Source organism: Lithobates pipiens, unplaced genomic scaffold (assembly GCF_037356315.1).
Source record: "Lithobates pipiens isolate NorthernLeopardFrog02 unplaced genomic scaffold, aLitPip1_a1.2 Scaffold_13, whole genome shotgun sequence".
Classification (NCBI taxonomy): Eukaryota; Metazoa; Chordata; class Amphibia; order Anura; family Ranidae; genus Lithobates; species Lithobates pipiens.
Window position 1 is genome coordinate 268,010,507 of NW_027507718.1, and position 27,195 is coordinate 268,037,701.

The window sequence follows — 27,195 nt, forward strand, 5'->3', positions numbered from 1 at the left end:
ACTCTTCCATAAAGGCCAGATTTGTGCAGTGTACGACTGATTGTTGTCCTATGGCCAGACTCTCCCACCTCAGCTGTAGTTCTCTGCAGTTCATCCAGAGTGATCATGGGCCTCTTGGCTGCATCTCTGATCAGTCTTCTCCTTGTCTGAGCTGAAAGTTTAGAGGGACGGCCAGGTCTTGGTAGATTTGCAGTGGTCTGATACTCCTTCCATTTCAAAATGATCGCTTGCACAGTGCTCCTTGGGATGTTTAAAGCTTGGGAAATATTTTTGTATCCAAATCCGGCTTTAAACTTCTCCACAACAGTATTACGGACCTGCCTGGTGTGTTCCTTGGTCTTCATGATGCGCTCTGCGCTTTCAACAGAACCCTGAGACTATCAGAGCAGGTGCATTTATACAGAGACTTGATTACACACACAGGTGGATTCTATTTATCACCATCAGTCATTTAGGACAACATTGGATCATTCAGAGATCCTTGCTGAACTTCTGGAGTGAGTTTGCTGCACTGAAAGTAAAAGGGGCCGAATCATTTTGCACGCACCACTTTTCAGTTTTTTTATTTGCTAAAAAAGTTTAAAATATCCAATAGATTTCGTTCCACTTCACAATTGTGTCCCACTTGTTAGGGATTCTTCACAAAAAATTTAACTTTTATGTTTGAAGCCTGAAATGTGGCAAAAGGTTGACAAGTTCAAAGGGGCCGAATACTTTCGCAAGGCACTGTATAAGGGATGACAAACCATTACATTTTTCCCTTTATGATCTGCTAGATGCAGTTATTGCCACTTCGTGTCAGTCAAAAAACAGATATTTAAAAAGGCCCCTTCACGCTTTGGCACATACCTATTTTGTTGCAGGCAAATTCTCCGTCCATTGTGGTTCGTTGGCAGCCCATTCATAATAAACTGGCTACCTTAATGCAATGCATGGTAAATCGCAGTGAAACTAATGAATGGGCCCTAAAGAGTAGCGTTTAGCAGAGAGATGTAGGGTTTTATGTGACAAACCCTTAAAATGCACATCTAGAATGCTAAGAAATGCCACAATGGGGGTAAAGTGATATAAAACGGTCTAATAAAATTCTATTCCTATCTGGATGTTAGAAAGGGGGTCAATGAAATAAAATGACAAATTTTACACACACTGTCCCCGGTGGCGTTTGAACATTCATATTTACTTTCATGCAAGCATTGCAAGCTAGCATTTAGGTCTTAATACACACACGAATATAAATCAAATGGGAATTGCCCTTCCAAGAATGCAACTTAAAAAAGGTGCTCAACAGATAGTACCACACTCCATCTGTTTTAAACCACTTCTTTCCGGGGGCCTCTGATCTGTGTTGGAGATGCCGGGAGCACTCTTAAGCCTCATACACATGATCGGACTTTGTACAAAAATCCACAGGAAAGTTTGTACAAAGGGCGTCGGCTGACAACTTGTATTGCATACACACGGCAGGACTTTTTCAGCCAACTTTCACCAAATCACGTGGTTTTTCTGCTCTTTACCCATCAACTTCTGTATTGCTGTCTGATCTTTTGCATTGGTTCTGAGCATGCGTGTTTATACTTTGTACAAAAGTCCTATGGTTTTCTGTACACACGATCAGACTTTGCTCCATCGGACTTTTGTTGCCAGAAAGTTTGTTCGTTCGCACAGCCAACTCCGATGGAGTGTACACACGGTCGGATGTCACTCCAAAACAGCTAATTTGCATGTTTGTTGTCAAAAAGTCCGAAAAATAGTTGGATACCAGCAAAATGGAAGATTTTATGTTAACTGCACAAAACAAGCATGAGCATTACAAGAAAACATGGCTTCACTGGAACATGTTCATATACTCCAAGGAAGGACAATAGTCGCTAGATGGCCTTCCACAACTGCCTTAATAGATCCACCATGTCCAGCGAGCTTGCCTTTTACTGCCCTCTCACTCCTCCCCTACACATACACACCTTTACCCCCTTTTCTTTCCTCTTCCCCCCCTCCTCTCTTCTAATCTATATTAAAAAAAAAAAAAAAAAAACTTGGGTAGCCACCTATGTGTTCATTTTAGTAGTCTTCTCCTGAAAATAGTGGTTCTACTGTTATGGCCACGCTCTGGGTTTGGAACCTACAGTGGGGACGAAAAGTATTCGGACCCACTTACATTTTTCACTCTATTATATTGCAGCCATTCGCTAAAATCATTTAAGTTCTTTTCCCTCAATGTACACACAGCATCCCATATTGACAGAAAAACACAGAATTGTTGACATTTTTGCAGATTTATTAAAAAAGAAAAACTGAAATATCACATGGTCCCAAATATTCAGACACTTTGCTGTGACACTCATATACTTAACTCAGGTGCTGTCCATTTCTTCTGATCTTTGAGATGGTTCTACACCTTCATTTGAGTCCAGCTGTGTTTGATTATACTGATTGGACTCGAGTAGGAAAGCCACACACCTGTCTATATAAAACCTTATAGCTCACAGTGCATGTCAGAGCAAATGAGAATCATAAGGTCAAAAAGGAACTGCCTGAAGAGCTCAGAGACAGAATTGTGGCAAGGCACAGGTCTGGCCAAGGTTACAAAAACATTTCTGCTGCACTTAAGGTCCCTAAGAGCACATTGGCCTCCATAATCCTTAAATGGAAGGCGTTTGGGATGACCAGAAACCGTCTGGCCAAACTGAGGTATCGGTGAGAAGAGCCTTGGTGAGAGAGGTAAAGAAGAATCCAAAGATCACTGTGGCTGAGCTCCAGTGATGCAGTAGGGAGATGGGAGAGAGTTGTAGAAAGTCAACCATCACTGCAGCCCTCCACCAGTCGGGGCTTTATGGCAGAGTGGCCTGACGGAAGACTCTCCTCAGTACAAGACACATGAAAGCCTGCATGGAGTTTTTTTTTTTAAGCAAACAAACACCTGAAGGACTCCCAGATGGTGAGCAATAAGATTCTCTGGTCTGATGAGACCAAGATATAACTTTTTGGCCTAAATTCTAAGCAGTATGTGTGGAGAAAACAAGGCACTGCTCATCTGTCCAATACAGTCCCAAGAGTAAGGCATGGTGGTGGCGTTTTTTTAGCTGCAGGGACCGGTCGACTGGTTGCAAGCGAGGGAAAGATGAATGCGGCTAAGTACAGGGGTGTCCTGGATGAAAACCACCTCCAGAGTGCTCAGGACCTCAGACTGGGCCAAAGATTTACCTTCCAACAAGACAATGACCCTAAGCACACAGCAAAAATAATGGAGTGGCTTCACAACAACTCCGTGACTGTTCTTGAATGGCCCAGCCAGAGCCCCGACTAAAACCCAATGGCAGAGGATCCCCAAATCAAGGTGCGAAAAACTTGTTGCATCTTTCCCCAAGAAGACTCATGGCTGTATTAGGTTAAAAGGGTACTTCTATTAAATACTGAGCAAAGGGTCTGAATACTTAGGACCATGTGATATTTCAGTTTTTATATAATAAATCTGCAAAGAATGTCAACAATTCTGTGTTTTTCTGTCAATATGGGGTGCTGTGTATACATTAGTGAGGAAAAAAAAAAAATTTTACTTAAATGATTTTAGAAAATGGCTGCAATATAACAAAGAGTGAAATGTATGGGGGTCTGAATACTTTGTCCCCACTGTATATACTGGATGCACAGTTGTAACCTGACTACTTTTACAATGTTCTGATTTGATGCGTCTTCTTGGCTACCTTTTGAATCTTACATAAAGAATTGGGGAAAAAAAAAAAAAAAGAGAATAATAATATAAATCAATGCAGAGAACGAGGATGTTTAATAAAAATCTAAACCACTTTACAAAATTAGTTCTCAGAAAAAAAAATGGATTTGCTGTGAAGGACATAAAACACATTTGTTCAGAATAGCAAGATTCTTTTAGCCGACGTCTGAACCACTGGTTTAGAATGATTTCTTCCAAAGCATTCTCTAATAGTTCAAAACGCTACGAATGCTGAAAAGAAGGAAAAAAAAAAATAGTAATTAATATATCAGCTTTTATCCACACTGTAAAAGAATGCAAAGAGTCAAAAGCTAAAAAAAAATAAAAAAATAAATTAAAGTTGGACTTACCTGTAACTTGCTTTCCAGGAGTCTCAGGACTGCACGAGAGTGGCACCTCCCACTTGCCAACAGGAAACACTACTTCCAAACTTAAAAAGGAGGAATCTTCCTAAATGTCGCCAGCTGTACTAGAGTACCTCTGGCCCAGGCTGGAACACAAACATAATATTGTTAGTCACAGCATAAAAATAAGGGCGGGTCGTTGCAGTCCTGAAAGACTCCTGGAAAACAAGTTGCCGGTAAGTCCAACTTGAAATCTTCCCCTAATGTCTTTCGGGACAGCACCTGAGGAGGATAAAACAAGACTTGCCAACTAGGGAGGGACCGCAGCCTGCATGACCTCTTTTAAAAAATAAGAATAGTACTGCGCTTAGGATAGAGATGAAGGTTGCAGCCTCCCCTTAAACTCCCCCTGGAGAGCTTTTGACAGACAAAACCCAAAAATTTGGGGTCAGTGGTGTTACCTCTATCCTAAAGAGTGATCTGTCGGGTCTCTTGTTATATGGCTATATAAACCAGATTTACTAAATGGGGTAGTGGTAATAAAAATTTAGTAAGATTATCCGTTAGCACCCTTGACGTGACCTGCGTAAAAGGGTTGGATAGTATAAAATCCACCTATACGAGGGCAGAGCTTCCTATATTAGGACATAAGAAAGCGAGTCACCAGTAGTACAAATTAAAAATAAACCAAACTTAAAGGGATACCAGGAGACCTCCTCCCCTTAAAATAAAAGGGATATGTATGTTTAAACAGTGAAAAAAAAAAAAAAAAAAAAAAAAAGTGAAAGCAAATAAAGTAAAAATTAGTCCAAAGCTTATTTCAGAAGTCCAGATATTACTCGTGTGAAAAATAATTTTTTTTTATTTTTATAAAAATAAATAAAAGCAGCCATTCCAATGAAAGCAATTTGTGCTTAGCAGGTTATTGCAGGTGACTTTAGTGATCACAGTTCTTTGCAGGTGACTTGCTTGCTCTCCCTCATGGGTCCCCACTCACCAGCTCCTTTAACCCCTACAGGTGTAATACGCATTGTAGATCCACAATCTTATCCAATTTTGCCAGGTCTCAGCGTCTGCAGGCTCTTGGGTAAGATCGGATAAGATTGTGGATCTACAATGCGTATTACACCTGTAGGGGTTAAAAAAGGAGCTGGTGAGTGGGGACCCATGAGGGACAGCAAGCAGGTCACCTGCAATAACCTGCTAAGGACGAATAATTACTCACATTGGAACGGCTGCTTTTCATTTTTTTGTGCATTCCCCCCCCCCCCCCTTTGTAATTTTTTTTTATAAAAACAAACATTTATAATATCACATGTATTGCTCACTGCATATATAACATTTTTCACATGAGTATTATCTGGGACTTCTGATATAAGCTTTGGACTAATAACTTTAGTTTATTTGCTTTTTTTCCACTGTTTAAAACATACACATCTCTTTATTTTAAGGGGAGGAGATCTCCCAGTATCCCTTTAGTTTGATTGGTTTATTTTTTAATTGATACCACTGGGGACTCCCCTTATGTCCTAATATAGGAAGGTCTTCCCTCACATAGGTGAATTTTCTACTATCCAACCCTTTTATGCAGGTCACGTCAAGGGTGCTAGCGTATAATCTTACAGCTGAATTTTTATTACCACTACCCCATTTAGTAAATTTGGTTTATATAGCCATATAACAAGAGACCTGACACGATCACTCTTCGGGATAGAGGTAGCACCACTGACCCCAAATTTGGTTCTTTTTAGGACCTTTCTGCCAAATGCCTGATCACCTGACAGAAGATCCAATCTGTAATGACGGACATACGTTAGGTAACTTGACCACGTCAAGTCACGTCACCACATAAGCTGCCTTACAAATTTGATCTGAGGTGGCACCAGCTTTTTCTGCCCATTTAGTGGCCAGAGCTCTAGTATAGCAAGTTCGAATTCCCAGTGGGAGAGACAATCCCATCTGAGTGTAAGTTACCAAAATAGCTGATTTAAGACATCTAGCAAATTGACCCCATCGATGCTTGGTGGCCCTTTTTGTTGCCAGAAAAGAGAAAAAAAAAAAAATAAAATAAAAAAAAAAAGTCTGAAGACCTAAAGTTCTTTGTTACTTACAACTAAAGCAATAGGATTCTTATCACATACAAATCATGAAATTGGCTCCCCCCCAAAGGGTTTGAGTAAAAAGCATAGTTGAGGTTAAAGTTCGTAGGGTTGACAATCTCTGACCAACATTTCCCAATTTGTCTGTAGTATGGCTACTACATCCTGGACCTTGACTTCCTTCTCTTCCAGAAAAAATAAAAAATAAAGAAATAAAAAATAAAGAAAGAAATAAATTTCCATGCTCTACTGAGCTTATTCTATACCCCAGAAATTGTATCTGCTGAGTGGGATTGAAGTTTGATGTTTGAAAGTTCACGATCCAACCCAAGGCTTCCATATGACTGCAGGCCTTGCCCAGGTCTGCTTGCAATTTCTCTCTGGAAGTGGCTAAGAAAGGGACGTCATCCCGATACGGGATTACTGCAATTCCCTGAATGTGGAGCGGGACGAGGACTTTCACCATTACTTTTGTAAAGACTCGCGTGGGCTGAGAAAGGGTCTTGAATTGCAGATGCAGCACCTCCTTCCTTATATTTACCTCCATCCTCAGGAATGTTTGGGACTGAGGGGCTATAGGAACATGCAGGTAAGCAGCTCTTAAGTCAATTCGATACCATGAAGCATTCCTTGGTCAACAGATTCCTGACCATAAAGATAGTGTCCATACGAAACCTCTTGTATAGGACTGACTTGTTCAGTTGCTTCAAGTTGAGGATCAAATGAAAACTTCCGGTTGGCTTCTTTACCAGAAAGATATGGGAATAGTATCAACGATGACAATCCTCTGGAGATACCCGAGCCACAACCGCCTGTTGCATCAGATCCTTTATAGCTAGGGCTTTGTTGTAACCCTTGGTAGGTTTGTCAAAGTATCTCTTTCTGGAGAAGGATCCGAAAACAAAATTTTGTATCTATGGGACAGCATGTTTAGAATATATTGGTTTTCTGTCATGATTGCCCAGTGAGGGAGGAATTCTTGAAGCATTCCTCCCACTGGCAATGAAGAGTAATTGCGTTTTGTTGGTTGATGCAGGAGGATGGAAAACTACATTCTCTTTGCCCTTCTACGTTGGCCAATTTCATATTTTCTCTTGAGGTTTGCCACTTTGTTCCAGAGCCCTTTGAGGTTGAAAAAGGCCATTTAACCGGTTGCTTTTTCTTCTTGGCAGGAAAGGACCTTTGTTAGCTGTCCAATCTAAAACTGAATCCAAATCAGGGCTGAATAATAAATCTCCCATGAACGAAAACACCACAAAGTTTACTTTTGGATGCTGCATTGTCCGGCCAGCTCTTCAACCACAGAGCCCTTCTGGCTGAGTTAGTTAGGTTCGCAGATCTTGCCATCAAACTTTTAGACTCTGCCAATGCATCTGAAATATAAGCTAAAGCCGCCGACAAGGTCATGAAGGATTCGAGAATTTCTTGCTTGGGTGAAGCTGCTATATGGGTCTTAAGCTGGTTTACACAATATTCCTTATTTCTAGAGAGCAAGTAGTTGCCATCATCAGTTTGAGATTGCCCATGATGGATTGCCAAGCTCTTTTAAGTTGTTGATCCATCCTTTTGTCCATGGGATCCTTCAATATTCCTATATCCTCCAATGACAGGTCAGTTGACCTTGAAACCATGGAGAAGGCTGCATCGAGTTTAGGAACTTTATTCCAAACGTGCCGCTGGGTCTTCATCAAATGGAAAAATGCCTTTTATGGGCACTTGGGATAAAAGGATTGCTCTCTGGTTCTGCCCATTCCTTCTTAACCTCCCTGGCGGTATGATTCAGTCTGGAATAAGGTGCTGAAAGCGGTACAATTATTTTGCATGGAAATCTGGCTTTTATTTTGTAGTCCTGTAATTCTTAGGAATAACGCTCTGAAATCTCTTCAAACCAGAGTCTAGCGGACATCCCGGGTATGATAAAGTTTATAATATAATAAAGAATAATAAAAATTATTCAATAATGTAATCAAATCCCAAAAAAAAAAAAAAATGAAAAAAGGGACATGTTTTGGTTGCTATGGACAATCTCCAAATTACAAGCAGTAAAAAACAGTATTTATAATATAAAAGTGCATGCAGGGCATTGCACAGACCACTAGGGACAAAGGGGGTGTGTATTTTTTACTACAACACTGTAATCTGTAAGATTACAGTGCTGTGTGTCTTTTTACATTTTTGAATTTGCCGCCGTTCTCCGCTCCCGTGCGCCGTAACGTCGCAGGGAACGGAGCTCGGCGGCATTCGGCACTGTGAATCGAGCGCAGGACGGCTCGATCACACAGCGCGGCGGACATCGCTGGATCCAGGGGACAAGGTAAGTGACGTTACCCGTGTCCTCCCCTGCATCGAGCGGTGCAAGCCCGAGTCTGGCTCGGGGTTACCGCTATTGTAATGAAATTCCCAACCCGAGCCAGACTCGGGATTACCGCTAAGGAGGTTAATGGCTTCAGAGATTACTGAGTGGATCGGAAAAGTATTATTTTTAGGATTAAGACCTGCGTACATCCCGCCATGCACAGACAATTAATTTCTCTCTTCTAAGCCCAAGGTAGCATAAATTGCCTTAAACAAGGCATCTACATGCTCTAAAGACAGTTTACATTTAGGGGATGCATCTTCCACCTCTTCCTCTGAATCTTCCATGGAATGAGGGGAGAAATGTCCCTCTTGGGTACGACGACCTACTTCAGCCGCCACCACCAGGACAAACAGTGAGCCCTGAGAGGATTGTGCGGTAGATGGCTGCCTCAAGGATGGATTTGTAAGTGAAGAGTAAAAACGATTGAATGGCAGCATCCAGTTCTTTAACTGATGCAATCAAATTGCTGCATGCGGAAGAAGCTTCCTCTTTAACCGCTTAAGGACCGCCTCCTGCACATATAAGTCATCAGAATGGCATGGCTGGGCACAAGCACGTACCTGTACGTTGCCCTTTACGTGCCCAGCCATGGGTCAGGAGTGTGCCGCCGCGCTCCCGACCTGGTCCTGAGACCCGTGACCGCAGAACCAGCGGACCCGATTGCCGCTGGTGTCCCGCGATCGGGTCACAGAGCTGAAGAGCGAGGACTGAGCCTGTCACTGATCGTCTGTTCCCTGTTATAGGGAAAGATGATCAGTGACGCGTCGGATGCCAAGCCACACCCCCCCTACAGTTAAAACACACAAGAAAAAAAAAAAAAAAACCCACACATCCCAGTAAGTCAACCCGAGTCCTTTATATATGCTCACCACAGGTGCACAGGGAGAACAGTAAGAACTTCATGTGCCCAGAGAGGGGAAGGATAAGAGATAGAGAGACCTCAAAGTAAACAGGTTAGCACATCCACCCCTTACCTGAGCCTTTCTGGTGCCTGTCCCACTTGCTGCAGCCGCCGAACGCCCCATAGCGGCGCAGCAGTCCGGCACATGGCCAACACGCCGGTTCTGGACTCCAAAAGCGTCACAACAAGCACCAGATCCGCTCTTCCCTCTGCGCTTTCTGGCAGAAGGGACACTGTGTGCCTGCTCCTTGAAAACCGCCCCTTTCCGGATACCTCACTTCTGGTGGACCAAGCCACCCGACTGCCAGTCCAAAGATGGCGGCAGCGCCTGCATACCAGAGAGGACAGGAGGGGGGAAAAAAAAAAAAAAAAAAAAAAAAAAAAAAGAAGATGTCCTCCGCCAGACTCGCCACGGCATCCCATGGAGCAGTATTAGCTCTCCCCAAACGCTCAAGAGGGAGAATGAGCCCATCCAGCAGCTCTCTGTGGTATGGGAGGAACTGGCTCTCTGAGGTACATAAACAGTGGAGAAGGAAGCCTGGACTCTCAGGATAGCACCTAAGAGCACCTGCCGGAGAAAAACACAAAAGCTGGCGAAATGTGAGAAGATGCTTCCTTTTAAGTAATAGTAGTATTTCCTGTTGGCAAGTGGGAGGAGCCACTCTCTCAGATGCTGTCCTGAAAGACGTTTAGGGAAAGTGGTGCTAATGGTTTTAATTGGACAACAGCAAGTAGATAGAAGGAATATTATGCTGTCCTATTTAGGAACACAAATTTGTGAAAAATCTCCCAATTATTGCCTTTCCAGCAACCCAGATCTCTAAACGTAAACTCTTTTGCCTGTAGAACTTTTGGGCCATAAGATAAACTCACTCCTCCAGATTGGCACCTAGCATTATTTAACCTGGAAGAATGAGGTGGCAGAATGAGTGCCATGAGCATGTAATCTAAGTGGGTGTCACCTTGGCTCTCTTCATTCAGTGCTGCTAAAATCATTAGACTACCGCCACTCTCTGCATCATGAGCATCTGCAACCACATAACATGACCGGCCAAAAGATATCTGAAAAAAAAACATTCCTGGCACTATTTTGGGGGAAACAATCAGTTTAGGCAAATCCATCCAGATAGTTTGTTTCCAGATTAGATGGCTGGATTTGCATGTACAGTAACTGTCAAAACTTGCCCGAAGACATAATATTCTACTCTTCAGACTGGCCAACAGATTTCATGTCTATAGGGACATCAATGAATGTCATTATTTAAAATGTATGAAATAAACCAACCTTTTTCCAGTGTGCATCAGTTCGAAGGCTTCATTAATAGCAGCGAAAGGCAAAGTGTGTGTTACAAATTCATCAACTTTCATTTTTTTTGCCATGTATTCGGAGACCAGCTTAGGAACACTATCCACACTCTTCCAACCTAAAAAAAAATAAAATAATATAACATTATGACAGGAGATATTGCTCGTGTGATAAAAATGTCTATTATGCAAGCACATGTCATCAGTTACTGCAAAGGCAAATTTTTTTTTTTTTTTTTTTTTTTAATCCTGTTGGTGTTGCCATTATTGCCTTTGTTGTTTATAATACTACCACCAATCTAAAGAGCAACTGAAATCTGGAAGGCCCAAAAAAGGCAGACAGATTGCAAAGGACTAGTCAAACTTTGCTTGTTGTTCCATTACAGCTGATCTTGTCCCATTACTTAGGCTTCATGTACACTGGCAGCTCCTAAGTTTTTTTTTTTTTCTTTTTTTAAACACCAAAGTTTCTAAATTAAACTCCATAAAAGCCTATGTATCCATGTACACAGACTTTCAGCAGCGTGTAGGAGCTGGCGTGTGAGCTTCAAGCTCCCTCTTCTGAATGCAGAAGAATCGTGTTCAGAATAGGAAAGTTTTGACCTCCAGCCTCACGAAAACACAAACCGCGGCAAAAAACGCGACATGTTTTTGCCAAGTTTTGCATTTTCCCACAATTGCAGTAAATGTAGACCACTATACATGAAGCCCAACCATGCTTTTTCTCTGCACAGCATCTCTGTGTGGTGTCGGCATTGTAGTAAAGGCAGGGTTTTGGTTTCTCATAAGAGCACACAGAGAGAGCAAACCTGTAGGGCATTAGGAGCTCCAAGGAAAAAGATGCATCCACAAAACACGTCAGTTTTCCGACTGCTCTTCATCTGATGCCATGTCGATTGACCTGAGTGTCATGTGTAATTGCTTGTATCGGTTGAGTATTCATTTGGCCGTTTGGTTTCTTTTAATAAACCTTGGGTAATGCACTAGGCGTTTGCACCCCAATTTGTTATTGGCAGTTTGTTGTTAGATTCCCCTGCAAGAGGTGGGCTACACCACTGAAACATTTGCCTCTGAGACTGCATAGACCATGCGTCTATTCCTGACTGGTGGACTGGCCTTTTGAGCACTGGATAGTTTGTTCTTTTGCCTTTTCATAGAGCTTAGCAAGGAGTACAGTGAAAAGCATTACAGGATTTTTAACTTGCCTGTAAAACACCTCTCCTTGAGTACATCACAGGAAAGTTCATTCTTAGCCACTGGGTTATGCTCAACCTATATGTGATTGGACACTAGGAAATAGCAAAACTTGACGCTGCTCAACATAACTTTTCTTAATCCCAGTATTGCCTCAAATTTTGTCAGCAAGCTGTATCAGAGAAAAATCAGTAGGGAAGGACCTACTAGCAGTGGCTAACAGGCTCAACAGAACCAGTTCTTTTAACCACTTCTAGACCGCTGCCCGCCGATATACATCCTAACTTTGAAGAGGAATATCGTTATGGCAGCAGCCAGCTGCGTCCGGCGGTCCGGTTTCAGATAATAGTGGTCTCTGCGGCAGATTTGCTGCAAGATCACCATTATCAGCGGCAGGAGAGGGGGCCCCCTGCTCCAGTGCCCTCGGCAGAGGTGGAGGTGATTGCTCCCTGCCACTGACGTGAGGATCCAGAGTGAGGGGAAGATGGGCCCCCACCCATCTCCATACCATTACAGGGCAGAAACGACATAAAGTCACTTCCGCTGATTGCTCTTAAAGGGCCTTTTTTTTGTAAATATGAGATCTGAGGACTTTTTGACCCCCGATCTCATATTTAAGAGGTCCTGTCATGTAATATTTGTAATAGAAGAGAGAAAAAAAAAAAAAAAAATTTAAGGGGGAGCATATTTCCATACTGCGAAAGCCACAGGGAGCCAGGGAGGAAACCAGCTGTATCCCTACAGAGGAAAATAACGATGAGCCCGTGGAAACAGCATGTGATGTCAGCAAGCAGGGGAAACAAACGCATTTCAGAGCACGTGCGAAGTCTGTAAGGCACATGTACACTCCTTTCTCCAGTCGAAGCCTTACACTGGAGAAAGGAGTGTACATGTGCCTTAAAGACTTCGCACGTGCTCTGAAACGCGTTTGTTTCCCCTGCTTGCTGACCTCACAAGCCGTTTCCACGGGCTGATCGTTACTTTCCTCTGTAGGATACAGCCAGTTTCCACCCTGGTTCCCTGTGGCTTTCACAGCATGGAATTGTAAACTCATGGAACTATGCCTCTTACAATGGCTACATCTCCCTGTTAATGTTGATCCGTGTAGAGCTTCCTTGCATTTTGACATGCAAGTGTCTACTACGTCTTTTATTATTGATTAAATCACTTTAACTCAAGAGGCACTCTATCTTTGTTCTTCCTTGTCGATTCTTCTTAGGGCCATGGATCCCCTGCGCCACCATCTTGGATTTGGAAGCCAGCTGTGACTTCACGATTCATGACTGCTCCTGCAGCCTACAAAAATGTGTGATGCCATTTTAGAAGGCTGCAACCCGATTTAAAGGTCATCCTTGCCTAAGCGAGGATTAAGGAAGTGGGAACCTCTCACAGAAAGGTACACACTCTGCAATCTTATAGGGAGGCAAGGGGAAAATAGGAGGAGTGGTACTTTCATTTTTTTTTTTTGTATTTTTTTTTTTTATTTTTTTTAATATAAGCAAATATTGCTCCAAATGATGTTATTCTCTATACCTTTCTTGGCACAACTGTAAAATAGAGGATTTTTTTTTTTTTTATGGACTTGGGCTAGGCTCTATTACTACACATTTGGAAAACAAAACATCCATATTAAAAAGCAGGTATTTTTAAAATGTAGGACTTTTTTTTTTGTATTTTTTTTTTTTTTTTTTTTTTTACACTCCTGCTAGAAGGAAACAAAAGTGCTTTGCTCTGGACCTTTATTTCAGAGTGATAGTGTTGCACGTTTCCCAGTATCAAGTATTTCTTGTTTACAGTGTCCTGATGCCAAGGACACAAATCTCAAAGGAACGCCACATAGGAATATAAACGCTGATGTAGACAAATATGTTTTTCTGTAGTTTAAAAACAGAATGTATTCCAAATATACCCAGAGAAAATAAAATCTACTAAAAACTAAATTGGTAATGTAGTATGTCGGCCTTACCCCCGAAAGCAGTTCCTTTCCATGTACGTCCAGTGACCAGCTGGAATGGGCGTGTTGCGATTTCCTGGCCAGATGCTGCCACACCAACAATGACACTTACACCCCAGCCTTTATGGCAGGCCTCCAAGGCAGCACGCTTAAAATAAATAAGATATTGATAACTTGCTGTATGTTAAAACGTAAAACACACTGGTTTTGAACAAAGGTTTGACTAAATAAAATAAGCTCAACACGAGGAAAAAGAAAAAAAAAAAAAAAAAAGAAAAAAAAATTAGTCCATTAATTATGTGCTACAGTCAGTAAACATGATGTTGAAGCAGTATTAAACCCCAAATAAAAGAATATTTATTGCAGCTCAACAATCCTTAGATGTGATGGCTGCATTTTTTACCTGACAATTTGGCCAGTAACACATTGTCTTATGCTGCGTACACACGATCGGACATTCCGACAATGAAATCCTGGGATTTTTTTTCTGATGGATATTGGCTCAAGCTTGTCTTGCATACACACAGTCGCACAAATGTTGTCGGAAATTCCGATCGCCAAGAACACGTACGACGAGCCGAGAAAAATTAAAGTTCAATAGCCAGTGCGGCTCTTCTGCTCAATTTCGAGCATGCGTGGAATTTTGTGCGTCGGAATTGTGTACACCTGATCAGAATTTCCATCAACTGAATTTGTTGGTTGGAAAATTTGAGAACCAGATCTCAAATTTTTGTTGTCGGAAATTCGACAAAACAAATTTGCGATGGAGCCTACACAAGGTCACAATTTCTGACAAGCTCCCATTGAACATTTGTTGTCAGGAAAACCCAATTGTGTGTACGTAGAATATGGGTGTGTCCACTCTGGATTGGAAGAGCAATTGAGACACCCTTTGATAGCAGCATCATCAGTCTGGCGAGAGAGTAGTTTTAGAAGCACAAACAAATTTAGAACAAAAAATACAGAACAAAACCCTGCAATACTTTACAGCCAAGGAAGTGGCCATCTCAGCCTAGGTTTGAACTGCAATGGCCACATGGATTAGGACACCAGTCATTTGATGGCTTGACAGTTCGGTTGACAGCAAAAATGCTTGTGACAGTTAACATTCGAAGCATGCCTTGACCATAACGGTTCTGAGTGTAAGCGGAACTAAACCTCCCAGTATACCCACCTCCATATTCCAGTAACATGGCGGTTATACTCCTTGCCAGCCGCTGTCATCTTCTTCCCAGTGCCAGCTTTTCTGCATTTTGACTGGCCAGCAGAGGATGTCATCATCATCGCACACTTGTACACGGGAATCAGTCATATTGGCACAGCTGTTTGGCTGTGACAGGAATGCATGTGTGCTGTTCATACTCCACGTACATTCGGTAGAATACTACGAGCCGGCGGGAAGGTTTGTATTATTGCAAAAGAGACACGAGCATGTCACTTCTGTAAAAAAAAAAGCTGCCTGCTTGCAGTTTTATAAACACTCGAGTTTAGCTCCGCTTCATAAATCTATTTAATTTGGATTTAAATTCAAACTCCAGCTGACAATTTAGGCAGTTACAGTAAAAGTTCTCTCCCCCTCTTTGGAATAAAAACCGACCATTGTAAACACCTCTGCGATGATGTATAGTAAAATAAGGAGTAAAGTAAAAAAAAAAAAAAAAAAAATTCTGGGATAGCTTAAAAACTTGCTGACCCGCCACAGTACATATACTGTGGCGTGTGCAGGCACAATCATGTGCCTGCTCCAGGATTAGAAGCACACTGTGTGCCTATGCAAAAGGTGGAGTACAGGCATTCTGCCACACAGAATCTGTGCCGGAATGTAAACAGCTTCACACATGCATTATAAAGAAGAGTGTGAGCAGGCAGGTCGGTCAATTATGTTTCAGAAAAGACATTGCATGTCTCTTTTGCAATAAAAAGCTTGCCTGCACATAGTTTCTGAAATGGAGACTTTAGTTCTGCTTTTAACCACTTGAGCTTTGGAAGGGGGTCATCTCCTTCATGGCTAGACCATTTTTTGCTACTCAGCACTGCGCTAATTTAACTGACAATTACACGGTCATGCAACACTGTACACCAAATTAAATGTTTATAATTTTTTCCCCACAAATAGAGTTCTCTTTTTATAGTATTTGATCACTGTTTTTTTTGCGAGAAAAAATAAAAAATTAAGACTGAAAATTAAAAAGAATTCCCCCCCCCCCCCCCGACAATATTTTCTGCTTTGTTATAACACATATCCAATGCAATCATAAATGTAAGCCAAAATGTATTCTGCTTTGGTAAAAATAGAATCCCAATAAATGTATATTAGTGTGTGTGAAATTTATAGCATCTACCAACTATGGTATATGTATTTGAAAATTGATCTTGACTGTACCGACTCAATTTCTTGAGGCCCTAAAATGCCATGACAGTAAAAACTCCTCCCAAATGACCCGCTTTTTGGAAAATAGTCAGGCATTTAGTAAGAGGCATGGTGAGTTTATGTCATATATATATATATATATATATATATATATATATATATATATATTTTTTAACTGAAGAAATAAAAAAACCCAGCGGTGATCAAATACCACTGAAAGAATGTGGAGAAAAAAAAAAAATTTGTGTACAGTATTGCAAGACAACACAATTGCCAGTTAAGGTTGTACAGTGCTGAATAGCAAAAAATTGCCTTGTCATAAGAGGTGGTAAAACCTTTCAGAGCTCAAGTGGCTAAAAGCAGACCTAAAGTCTCCATTTCAGAAACTACGTCCAGGTAAGCTCTTTATGGCAGAAGAGACATGCAGTCATTTCTAAAATTAAATGAACCCACCTGCCTGCTCGCAGTCTTCTTTATAATGCACACTGTGCTGTACATATGAAGCTGTTTACATTCTGGCACAGATCTTGTGTGGCAGGATGAATGCACGCCTGCGCATGTGCAAATGTGACATCAACCTGCACTGGCCAATTAAGACAGCCTGATCCCAGCACCCGAAAAAAAGCTGGCAACAGCAAAAGACATTGGACCACTGAAAGAGGTAAGCACTGTGGACTTTAGTACCTCTTAATCTGTGTAGAATGCTTTTAATTATGTTCGAAATCTATGCAGAATATATTATATATGCAAGTGACATAAATTACCATAACTCCCACATTTCCAATGCATTCAAAGGAATAGTCCACTCCTCCTTCAGTTAGTTCCACCAGAACCTCCTGGATGGGCTTACTGTAATCTGTAGGGCTGATGCTCTCGGTGGCTCCAAACTCAGCGGCCTTGGCAAACTTCTCTTTGTTGATGTCGATCCCAATAATGCGCTTGGCACCAGCTACTTTGCATCCCATGATCACTGCAAGACCAACAGCTCCTAGGCCAAACACCGCACATGTAGAGCCTGGCTCCACCTGATATTTAGGTATAAATGAAAAGTCGTTTTTTTTCCCCCCAGAACATTGCAGAAAAATGACAAAAACATTGGCACTTCATACAAGGATTATTAACATTTGGCATAAACCTAGTCCTCTGCTAAATGCAAACTTAATAAAATGGTACACGTAAAAAACATTTAAAAGGTCCCCCCCCCCCCCCCCCCCCCAACGCAAAAACTCAGTTAGGTCACTGATCATTTTACACACCAACATAAATGACAGACTCAAAAGGTTCCTGGCACTACCGCATAAATCTGCTTACCTTGGCAGTGTTCAGAGCTGCTCCGTATCCAGTTGAAACACCACAGCCCAGCAGACAGACCTTGTCCAAAGGAGCAGAGTCCTCTATCTTGGCAACAGAGATGTCAGCAACCACCGTGTATTCAGAAAAGGTGCTGGTGCCCATGAAGTGGAAAATCTGCTTCCCCTTGCAGGTAAATCGGCTGGTACCATCAGGCATTAGTCCCTGACCTTGGGTAACCCTGTCACAGAAATAGCAATGAGTTCTACTTTGGACTCACAAGCCTGAATATATACAGTACACTAGACACATAATAAAGAACTTAAAAAGAGAACTCTACGTGTGTGTGTGTCTTAAGATAAAATATGACTTGTGTCACAATTGTAATTGATTATAAATTACTTTCTCAATTTGCAGCCCTGTAAATTTTCTGTAAAATGCAATTTATAATACCCTCCTGAAAATGTAATAATGTCATTTCCTGCTTGAGTAATCGGCTTACTGATTTTCCCTGAAGTCAGCCCTAAAAATACAAATCAGATTTTTGGCATCCCCTGAAAAAAAAAAAAAAAAAAAAACCCACTCCCCAATAACATTCGTTTTGCACATGGATAGAAAAAAACAGCAATTTCTTCAGAACAAAAAAGGTAGGAATCTTTTTCTTACCAAAAGTGAAGTTACCGTATATACTCGAGTATAAGCCGAGATTTTCAGCCTCTTTTTTGAGGCTGAAAGTGCCCCCCTCGGCTTATACTCGAGTCATCGCCGTCTGTCTGCCCGAACAGCGTGTCGAGCAGACAGACAGCGGCCATTCTAACTTTCAAAAGCCGCGCCTCCCTGTCTGTGATAGGCGGAACACAATTTCCCAGCAGTCTGTGTTCCGCCTATCACGGACATCCGCTCATCCTCATACTACGGACGAGGATAAGAGGATGTCCGTGATAGGCGGAACACAGACTGCTGGGAAATTGTGTTCCGCCTATCACAGACAGGGAGGCGCGGCATTTGAACAGGGGAATGGGCGCCGACGAAGAGCGGTGATCCTGGGACAGGACCGGACGGAGGCTCGGCTCGGGACGGGACGGAGTCTCGGGACGGGACGGGACCGGACGGAGTCTCGGGACGGGACGGGACCGGACGGAGGCTCGGGACCGGACGGAGGCTCGGGACACAGGTAGGCTGGACACACACACACACACAGGGATGGATGGATGGACACACACACACACACACACACACACACACACACACAGGGATGGATGGACACACACACACACACACACAGGGATGGATGGATGGACACACACACAGGGATGGATGGATGGATGGACACACACACACATGGATGGATGGACACACACACACACACACACACACACACACACACACACACACACACAGGGATGGACAGGCATATCTCACCCTCGGCTTATACATGAGTCAATAGGTTTCCCAGTTTTTTGGGGGTAAATTGGGGGCCTCGGCTTATACTCGGGTCGGCCTATACTCGAGTATATACGGTACTCTTTAAAGTATCTCAATCCAAAACTAAAAAGGGGCAACCTACAACATGCCTATGATGTGCACAAGAAATCATTTGAGTTGCTGCACACATGCTTTCAGACCAACCACATACATAAATGCTATTAAAAGTTATCCCCAGAAATTGAAACGCAGTCTACAAGCCAGTCCCAAACAGAAAGTCTTTTTTTGTCCAACCAGCAACTGTTATTCCACCACGGATTACGTAATATGCTACAATTCAAAATATCCAGTCAAAGAAAAGCTTGCTACACTGGGAGTAATAACGCAGTCAAAAGTGGGCTGATATTCACAAAACACATATGCATACAGTCTCTTTCCACCCACCCAGGCAATATGTAGGAGGTCTTGGTGAAAAAAGTTCTGGCATGCAACTGAATACATGCCATTAAAATGTCAGATGCCTCTTAATACCAGAAGATCTTAGGAAAAAGAACTGTTGCATTAACAATAAGATAAAGATGTATGCATGACATTACACGGGACTGAAAAAATTCCATAGCAACTTAACCACTTCAGTACTGGACACGTTCATCCCTTTCCTGCCCAGGCCAATTTTCAGCTTTGCATACCCCACCACGTTTTTCTTTAGCAATTTCTGCTATAAAAATTTGAATATGCTCCACAATGTTATGAAGAGTGAACTTAATCCCACAAAACATTTCCACTGCATTTGTGAAGAAGGCTGAAGGGCACCTAAGAAAGTCCAGCAAGCGCCAGGATCATCTCATACAGTTGATTCAGCTGTGGGATCGAGGCACCACCAGCTTGCTCAGGAATGGCAGTACATCTGCACGCACAGCAAGGCGAACAAAGACTTTTGGAAGATGACCTGGTGTCAAGAAGGGCAGCAAAGAAGCCACTTCTCTCCAGGAAAAACATCAGGGACAAAACAGATATTCAAAAGGGTACAGTGATTAGACTGCTGAGGACTGGGGTAAAAGTAATTTTCTGAGATGAATGCACTTTGATTGTTTTGGACATCTGGAAAAAAAAAAATTGTCCAGGGAAGAAAAGGTGAGCGCTATCATCAGTGCTGTGTCATGCCATTAGTAAAGCATTCTGAGACCATTCATGTGTTGGGTTGCTTCTCAGCCAAGGAAGTGGGCTCTCACAATTTTGCCTAAAAACAGAGCCATAAATAAAGAATGGCACAAAAACATCCTCAGAGAGCAACTGTTCCCAATCAACCAACAGTTTAGGGAGGAACAATGCCTTTTCCAGCATGATGGAGCACCTTGCCATAAAGCAAAAGTGATAACCAAGTGGCTTGGGGGGGGAACAAAAATTTTGGGTCCATAGCCAGGAAACTCCCCAGACCTTAATCCCATTAATAACTTGTGGTAAATCCTCAAGAGGTGGGTGAACATAACACACCCCCCCCCCCCCCCCAAATTCTGGACAAACTCAAAGCATTGATTATGCAAGAATGGGCTGCCAGTCAGTCAGGATGTGGCCCAGAAATTGATTGACAACATGCCAGAGGTCTTGAAAAAGAAGGGTCAACACTACAAATATTGACTCTGCATAATGTTGATGTAATTGTCAATAAAAGCCTTGGACACTTATGAAATGCTTGCAATTACACATCAATATACCATATTAACATCTGACAAAAATTATCTAAAAACACTGAAGCAGCAGCCTGAAAATGTATACGTCATTCTCAACTTTTGACCATGGCTGTACAGTGGCTAAGGAGGAAGCATTAAATGGGCATGGATTTTAATAAATAGTGAAAAACTAATATGGATAGAACATGATGATTTTCTGCATGCAATATTCATATTAAAGCCACATTATTGCTACTGCCCAACTCTTAGATCATAAATTTGTATTGAGCTCCATCCATCTGCCATAGCGTGTGTGGGTATTCTTCCCCCCCTTAAACACAGTAGAGTTGATTTACTAAAGGATTAGAGACCGTTTAATCAAGCTCTGTTCACTTTGCATAACCAAAAATGTGTTAGGGAAATTAAAATAAACAGGATTTTTGCTAGCGCATCGTTGGGGAGCCAAGTGAATACAGCTTCACCAACAGGGTGGATATAAATCAAATGATAAATTTTTTTTTTTTATCAAAAAAATAAATAAAAAAAAAGTTGCTTTTGGAGTAAAAAACTATTCAAAGATGTACCATGTACACTACAAACTGTATGATTCAATTGGTTCCCATATCGCTGCTTTACTAACCCGACAGGTTATTATTCTAAATAGGAAACCTTCATTTTGTTTGCAAAATTAAAGATTCCAACTACCAGCAAAGATAAGTCCTTACATTTAAAGAGCACCTATCATTTCAGATCCGTCATGGCAGTGCCTGTTAGCGGGCATTCATCACCTGCTACCGTCATGTCCCTCACCTTGTTGCGTCACTGCCGCATCACCAGCCATCTCATTGAAGTGAATGGGACTGTTGGCGAGTCAACAGCGGGTAAGAGGAAGAGCTGCTGTGGGACAGAGATGACAGTTTTTTTGTTTTTTTTAAAGGGAGGATGATTTAAATTCACAAACGTTCACTATAGCAAGTGAACAGCGAGCTAGACCTTTAGTAATTAAACCCCAACATAAACTGTAAATAAAAAGCAGTGGGCAGGCGAATTGGGTTGGAAAGCTTTATGCTAGAGTGCCCACAATAACTCCTTTGGGTGCAGTAAACCTTTCCCATGAATGAATTCTAAAAATAATTGAAATATTAAGAGATTATACTATACCTGATTTTTTGACACAGGTTTGTCTTGGGATTCAAGCAAAATTTGCATTCCCCACATTGAGGAATATACAGAGGAAGAACAGTGTCTCCTGAAATAAACACACATATGAACATTAACTCAACTGATAGATTGTTCACTTTTACGGATTTCTTATTTTTTTTTTTTATTTTTTTTAAGTCAGCTTCAATGTCTGGCATGCTAGACACTTCATTTCATAAAAAATAAACACATTTCAACAAAGAAATACGGTTTAAAGATGTAAAGTTCTATTGCAAATGGTGAACCTTAAAGCAGAACTCTGGCTCCAGCAAAAAATCCCCATCAGTACACCCCCTTCACAAAACAGTTATTACATTTGTGAAATTCCTTTCCATTGAAAAGAAAAGTCTAATTTTGATTTTGAAGAAGTCCTCTCTAATAAAAAAAAAAAAAAAAAATAAAAAAAAGGGGAAGAGCTGCATGTATTCTGCCAAAGAGGAGCCGTTGCACCAGTGATTACATCATATCCTCTCCATTTCTCTAGTCTGGGGTTTCTCAATCTGTGGTACACCACCTGTGCCTTGGGCAGGGTAACAAACGCCACTCTGATGCCAGGTAAAAAGCTGCTCTGATGCTTGCTGCATGCAGCAACCATGCAGAAGTGCAGCACTAACTCACTAATCAATACCACCTCTAATGTATGAAAATCTCAATAAGCTTCAATATATCCACAATACCGGTCTCTGTGATATGTAATGTCACATATAATACACATCAAACTGAAAATAAGACATAAAAAATAACGGCAATTATTGCAGGGATGGTGGAAACCTCTCCTACAGATATTTGTCAGTGGACAGCATCAGTTAGACCCCTTTCACACTGGGGCTGCGGCAGTGTGAAAGCACCGCTCGTTTTTGCAGTGCTTTACCGCTGTTTAAACATAGCTTTTGCAACGTTTTTTGGCCGCTAGCGGGGTGCTTTTAGCCCCCAAAAGACGGGTTAAAATCTCCAGGTTTGCAGCGCTGATTCCAATGAGCAGGGGCATTTTGGGAGTGCTGTACCCAAAGATGCTGCTTGTAGAACATTTTTTTTTCCCAGGCCTGTTAGCACACCGACCCTGTGTGAAAAAGAGCACACCGAAATGAATGAGAGGCAGTTTCCCAGCACTTAGCAGAGGCTTTCGAGCACTAAAGCGCCTTAAAACCACCCCAGTGTGAAAGGGGTCTAAAGCAGTGGACGGTGTCCACTCTGCTCATCAGTGCAGCCTATCGGAGCCCATCAGTGCAGAGCAGGGATCATTACCAGACACCAGGCAGATGACAGAGCGGGGGATCTCAGGCTGTGGAAGATCTTGTACATGAAACACAGACCGACGTAACATCCTGCCTCCTGGACCGGCACGGTGATAGACAGTACAATGTTCCAATGCCGGTCTAGGAGGCAGGATAGTGCGGTGAGCCACGTTTCATATACAAGATCTGTCAACCCGAGATCCCCATTCTGTCATCCGGCCGGTGTCTCGTAATGATCCCTGCTCTGCACAGAGGGGGCGGGCGGTGGGGCATAGCTGGCAGGGAGCAGAGGAAGACACGTCCTCCATGGGCGGTACAGACCAGGGTCTGTGAGACACCTTGGCCCACTGCAGCAAGTGAGGATGGAAGTACAAGTCCCTGCTTGCTATAGAGAAGTAAAACTGGGAAGTGCCAAGGCTGGTGGCTGGATTACAGGAGGAATAGCAGCCACTTACAAACAGGAGAACAGTAACGGTTTTTATTCAAGATCAGCAGCTTATTACAGAGCTCAGAAGAAGATGGATGGCATAGTCGGTGAAGGTAGGAGATCAGCAACAAGGACATGGAAAAAAAGTTTTCCCAGAGTTCTGCTTTAAATTAGGTATGATTTAAAATACAGCATTTTATTGGTGTGCAATTGCTCATTAACCATGCCATTTAGGGCCTATTTACATTCATGCATTGTGGTAGCATGTCAAATGCACCGGTGGGCCGAACTGAGAAATGTATTTATATAAACATAAACCGCAGGTGCATTTTCTTGTCCTCTCTGGTGTGTTGGCAGCAAATAGAAAAAGGGACTTCCTAAAAAAACATAACTTGCATTACCACAGCACCTGAAAGTGGACAGGTGTAAATGGGGCTGCAAATCATTGGATTTTTGATCAGTGAAGAAAATTACCGTATGTAATTTTATACAAATAAAACAGGACAAGCAAAGAAAACACACCTGGTTTAACCCTCGTAACACCTTCTCCAACACTCTCTACAACACCAGCTCCTTCATGTCCAAGGATTACAGGAAAGCATCCTTCTGGGTCAGCACCACTTAAAGTATAGGCATCAGTATGACATACAGCCGTGGACACGATCTGTAAAGATTCATATATAATTAGATCCTTATTGACAGATTATGTACAATTGATATTATGACTTTTGTTGGAAAGGTTCTTCAGTAAGGCATAATTCTATCAATCCATTCAATGCTCTGCAGCCAAGATTGTGAAATGTTTTAGTTCTGGACAGTCATGTTTAACAAAACCACTGCATTAGACTGCAGGCAAGGAGGCCTATTGTCAAAAATATCAAGCTGCAACAGCCAGTTTTTTAAAGTAAAACCAACCAGACTAGTCAAAATTTATTTTGATCCATCTATGGGCAGACTGGTTGTACCGAAGTGGATCGATTGTACTTCAGTATCATCAGCCAATCCGGCATTTTTCACAAGATCATTGCTGGCAGCTATAGTTACCAACAGCGATTAATGTATTCTTACCGCTGTCAGAATACAGTAGTGCGGCGTGGTGTTCCCCTATCAACACTGACAGGGAATAAAGCTGATCAGCACCCTTGTAATCCATTAACACTTCTTTCAGCTTTCTAACAGAAAGCCTGTACAGAGGTACAGGCAGAAATCTGGAGGATGCGTCTGTATGTGCCGGACATTGCACCCATGACCCACGAGGGGGGGTCAAATAAATATGTGCGCCAACCCCCCCCCCGTAGGCAAATTTTGTCTTTAAATTGACTATTAATTGTTGGATTTTGTTTATCACCTTGGAAAACCTGCAATGCTGGTGAAGCCTGGGGACAGGTTTTAAAATTCATGTCGTTGGCCTCAGTACAAGGTGATCATTTTTTTTTTTTTTTGTACATTCCCAACATCCATACAACATTCAGTATAAAACTATGTAGGCAGCCACATTACTCAATGAGCTAAGGCTTCAAGCAACTGAATATTACAGTGCTGTGATCACTGGTTTGCACTATTCACCATGACAAGCCAATCCACTGAGGAAACTGAATAGGGGTTGGTGCTGGAAGACTGCAGGTATCGGCATGTAAAGTACTGGAATAAACTAAATGCAGCGCATTAACTTTAGCACAGTGAACCAGTTTTTTTCCCTTCACTTCTGAAATCATAAAGCTGGCAATAAAATATTTTTATTATTATAGCAACTATAAAATCAAACAGAGGAGAGGTGAATGGTGGCCTCAGGAACACTTACCCTTATTCGGACTTCATGAGCTTTCGGTGGAGCCACATCAACCTCTTCGATAGTCAGGGGTTTACCTGCTTCCCAGGCTACAGCAGCCTTGCATTTGATGACCTCCAAGAAAAAAATGGAAAAGCAAAAAAAAAAAAATTCACATTTTGATATATGCAATAAAAAAAAAAGTACCAGTTGCTTTTATTAACAAAAAAAACAAAAAAAACACACACACACACACACACTTAAAAAGTAAAATGTATGGCCAGAGTTGTCAAAGTGTGCGATTTGAGAGGTTTGTACCACAGACTATCAGACTGATATCTAAACCTCCCAGCACTGTATGAGACATGCAATATCTTTCTCTACTCTATTTTTCCGCTATCGGCGCGTGCCATGCTTCAGGCTGATCCACCCGGCGCACGCCATGCTCCAGGCTGATCCACCCTGGTCTTTTTTTATGTAAAGAATAAAAACCCAGCAGTGAATAAATACCACCAAAAGAAAGCTCTATTTGTGTGAAGAAAATTATAACAATTTTCATCTAGGTACAGTGTAGCATGACTGCGCAATTGTCTAAGTGCAACAGCGCTGAAAGATGGGCCTGGGGCAGGAAAGGGGTGTAAGTGCCCTGTAGGCAAGTGGTTAAACTCTGCTATCTATCTATCTTACATACTGTGGTCGCTACACTCCTTACGCTGTGCTGCATGCTACATACCCAGGGTCTCTACACGCCACACACACTATGCTGTATGTTACATACCCAGGGTCTCTACACGCCACACACTATGCTGTATGTTACATACCCAGGGTCTCTACACGCCACACACTATGCTGAATGTTACATACTTTGGGTCTATACTCTCCTGTATGTTACAGTCCAGGCCACTAAGCCCTGTACACTCCATGCTCCTGAGCACACCGTTCTGTGGACCTTACTACTCTGATGGTGCAGACCACCTCACTCATTAGATAGAAGAAGCTAGGGAGTAGTGCAGGACACACTGCTGACACAAGGAGCTGGCTAGTCATGTCTCCTCCTGTATACAGTATAATAACGTGTACAGCACTGCATATTTCCAGCGTCACTGCTCAGGACACTTCTATATCACAAGTCATAGCACACAACAGTCCCTCACCAGGCTCATTATTGCCATAAGACTCATTACATCGCTAATAATACACAGCGCCCATTATCCTCCCTTCTACAAGCATTACTTAGGGCCAATTCAGCGCTGAGCGCCAACAAGTTCAAGTTCACTGCACAGACAAACCCGTCCCGCTCTCCCACAGATAGTGAGACTATGAGCACCGTGCCCATAGCTCTGTGTCTGTGCATACCGCTCTGCCCTACCACTGCCAGCTCACCTGCCCGGTGGTGCTCATGTCTCACGTTGTACTCCGACACTGTTCCTGGACTCTGACAGAACTTCCCCTCCCTCTCTTATCCCACTAGATGAGGCGCTATCCAGTAGCAGTCTCCGTGTGATGGCGCCCCCTGCCGCACGGAAGGACCCGAGCAGCAGCTCTATCACGGTTTACTTTCCCACTGAAAGCTGTGAGTGTGAAGATGCATAGCGCTTCCTACAATAACATCCCTCATGTTGGGCTATCGGATAACATTACTGATATGTCTGTAGCGCTGGCTCCTGATGAGCAGGCGCTATGGTTTTTTCAAAGTTAACTTTAGTGAAACCACAGTTGGGTTTTGGGGCTAATTTTCAAAATTTCTGGTTTCAGTGCAAGTCTAGCTTGGTTGCACTGGGTTCTCCTTGACCACAGGTGTCGCTGTCACCTCCGGCAAGGTTGAGAACGCAGTCTAGCTAGGTGTATTGAATGCCTCTGTTCTTTTGGAACCAGCCCAGTGGGAGTGTTCTCCTGCTATGCATTCCGGGAGGTGGTATT

General features: G+C 42.4%; 1 protein-coding gene across 1 annotated transcript; it reads right to left on the bottom strand.

The window, feature by feature from the left end:
• Positions 1-3,768: 3,768 nt before the first annotated feature.
• On the bottom strand, positions 3,769-26,798 carry LOC143974837 (alcohol dehydrogenase class-3). Its single transcript, XM_077476591.1, has 9 exons — positions 26,659-26,798; positions 25,309-25,410; positions 24,030-24,171; positions 21,807-21,894; positions 17,572-17,791; positions 17,025-17,285; positions 13,902-14,037; positions 10,722-10,860; positions 3,769-3,964 (listed from the first exon to the last, which is right to left on the bottom strand). Exons 1-9 carry the CDS (start codon positions 26,674-26,676, stop codon positions 3,940-3,942), a joined length of 1,131 nt encoding a protein of 376 aa, XP_077332717.1. The 5' UTR covers positions 26,677-26,798; the 3' UTR covers positions 3,769-3,939.
• Positions 26,799-27,195: the final 397 nt, after the last annotated feature.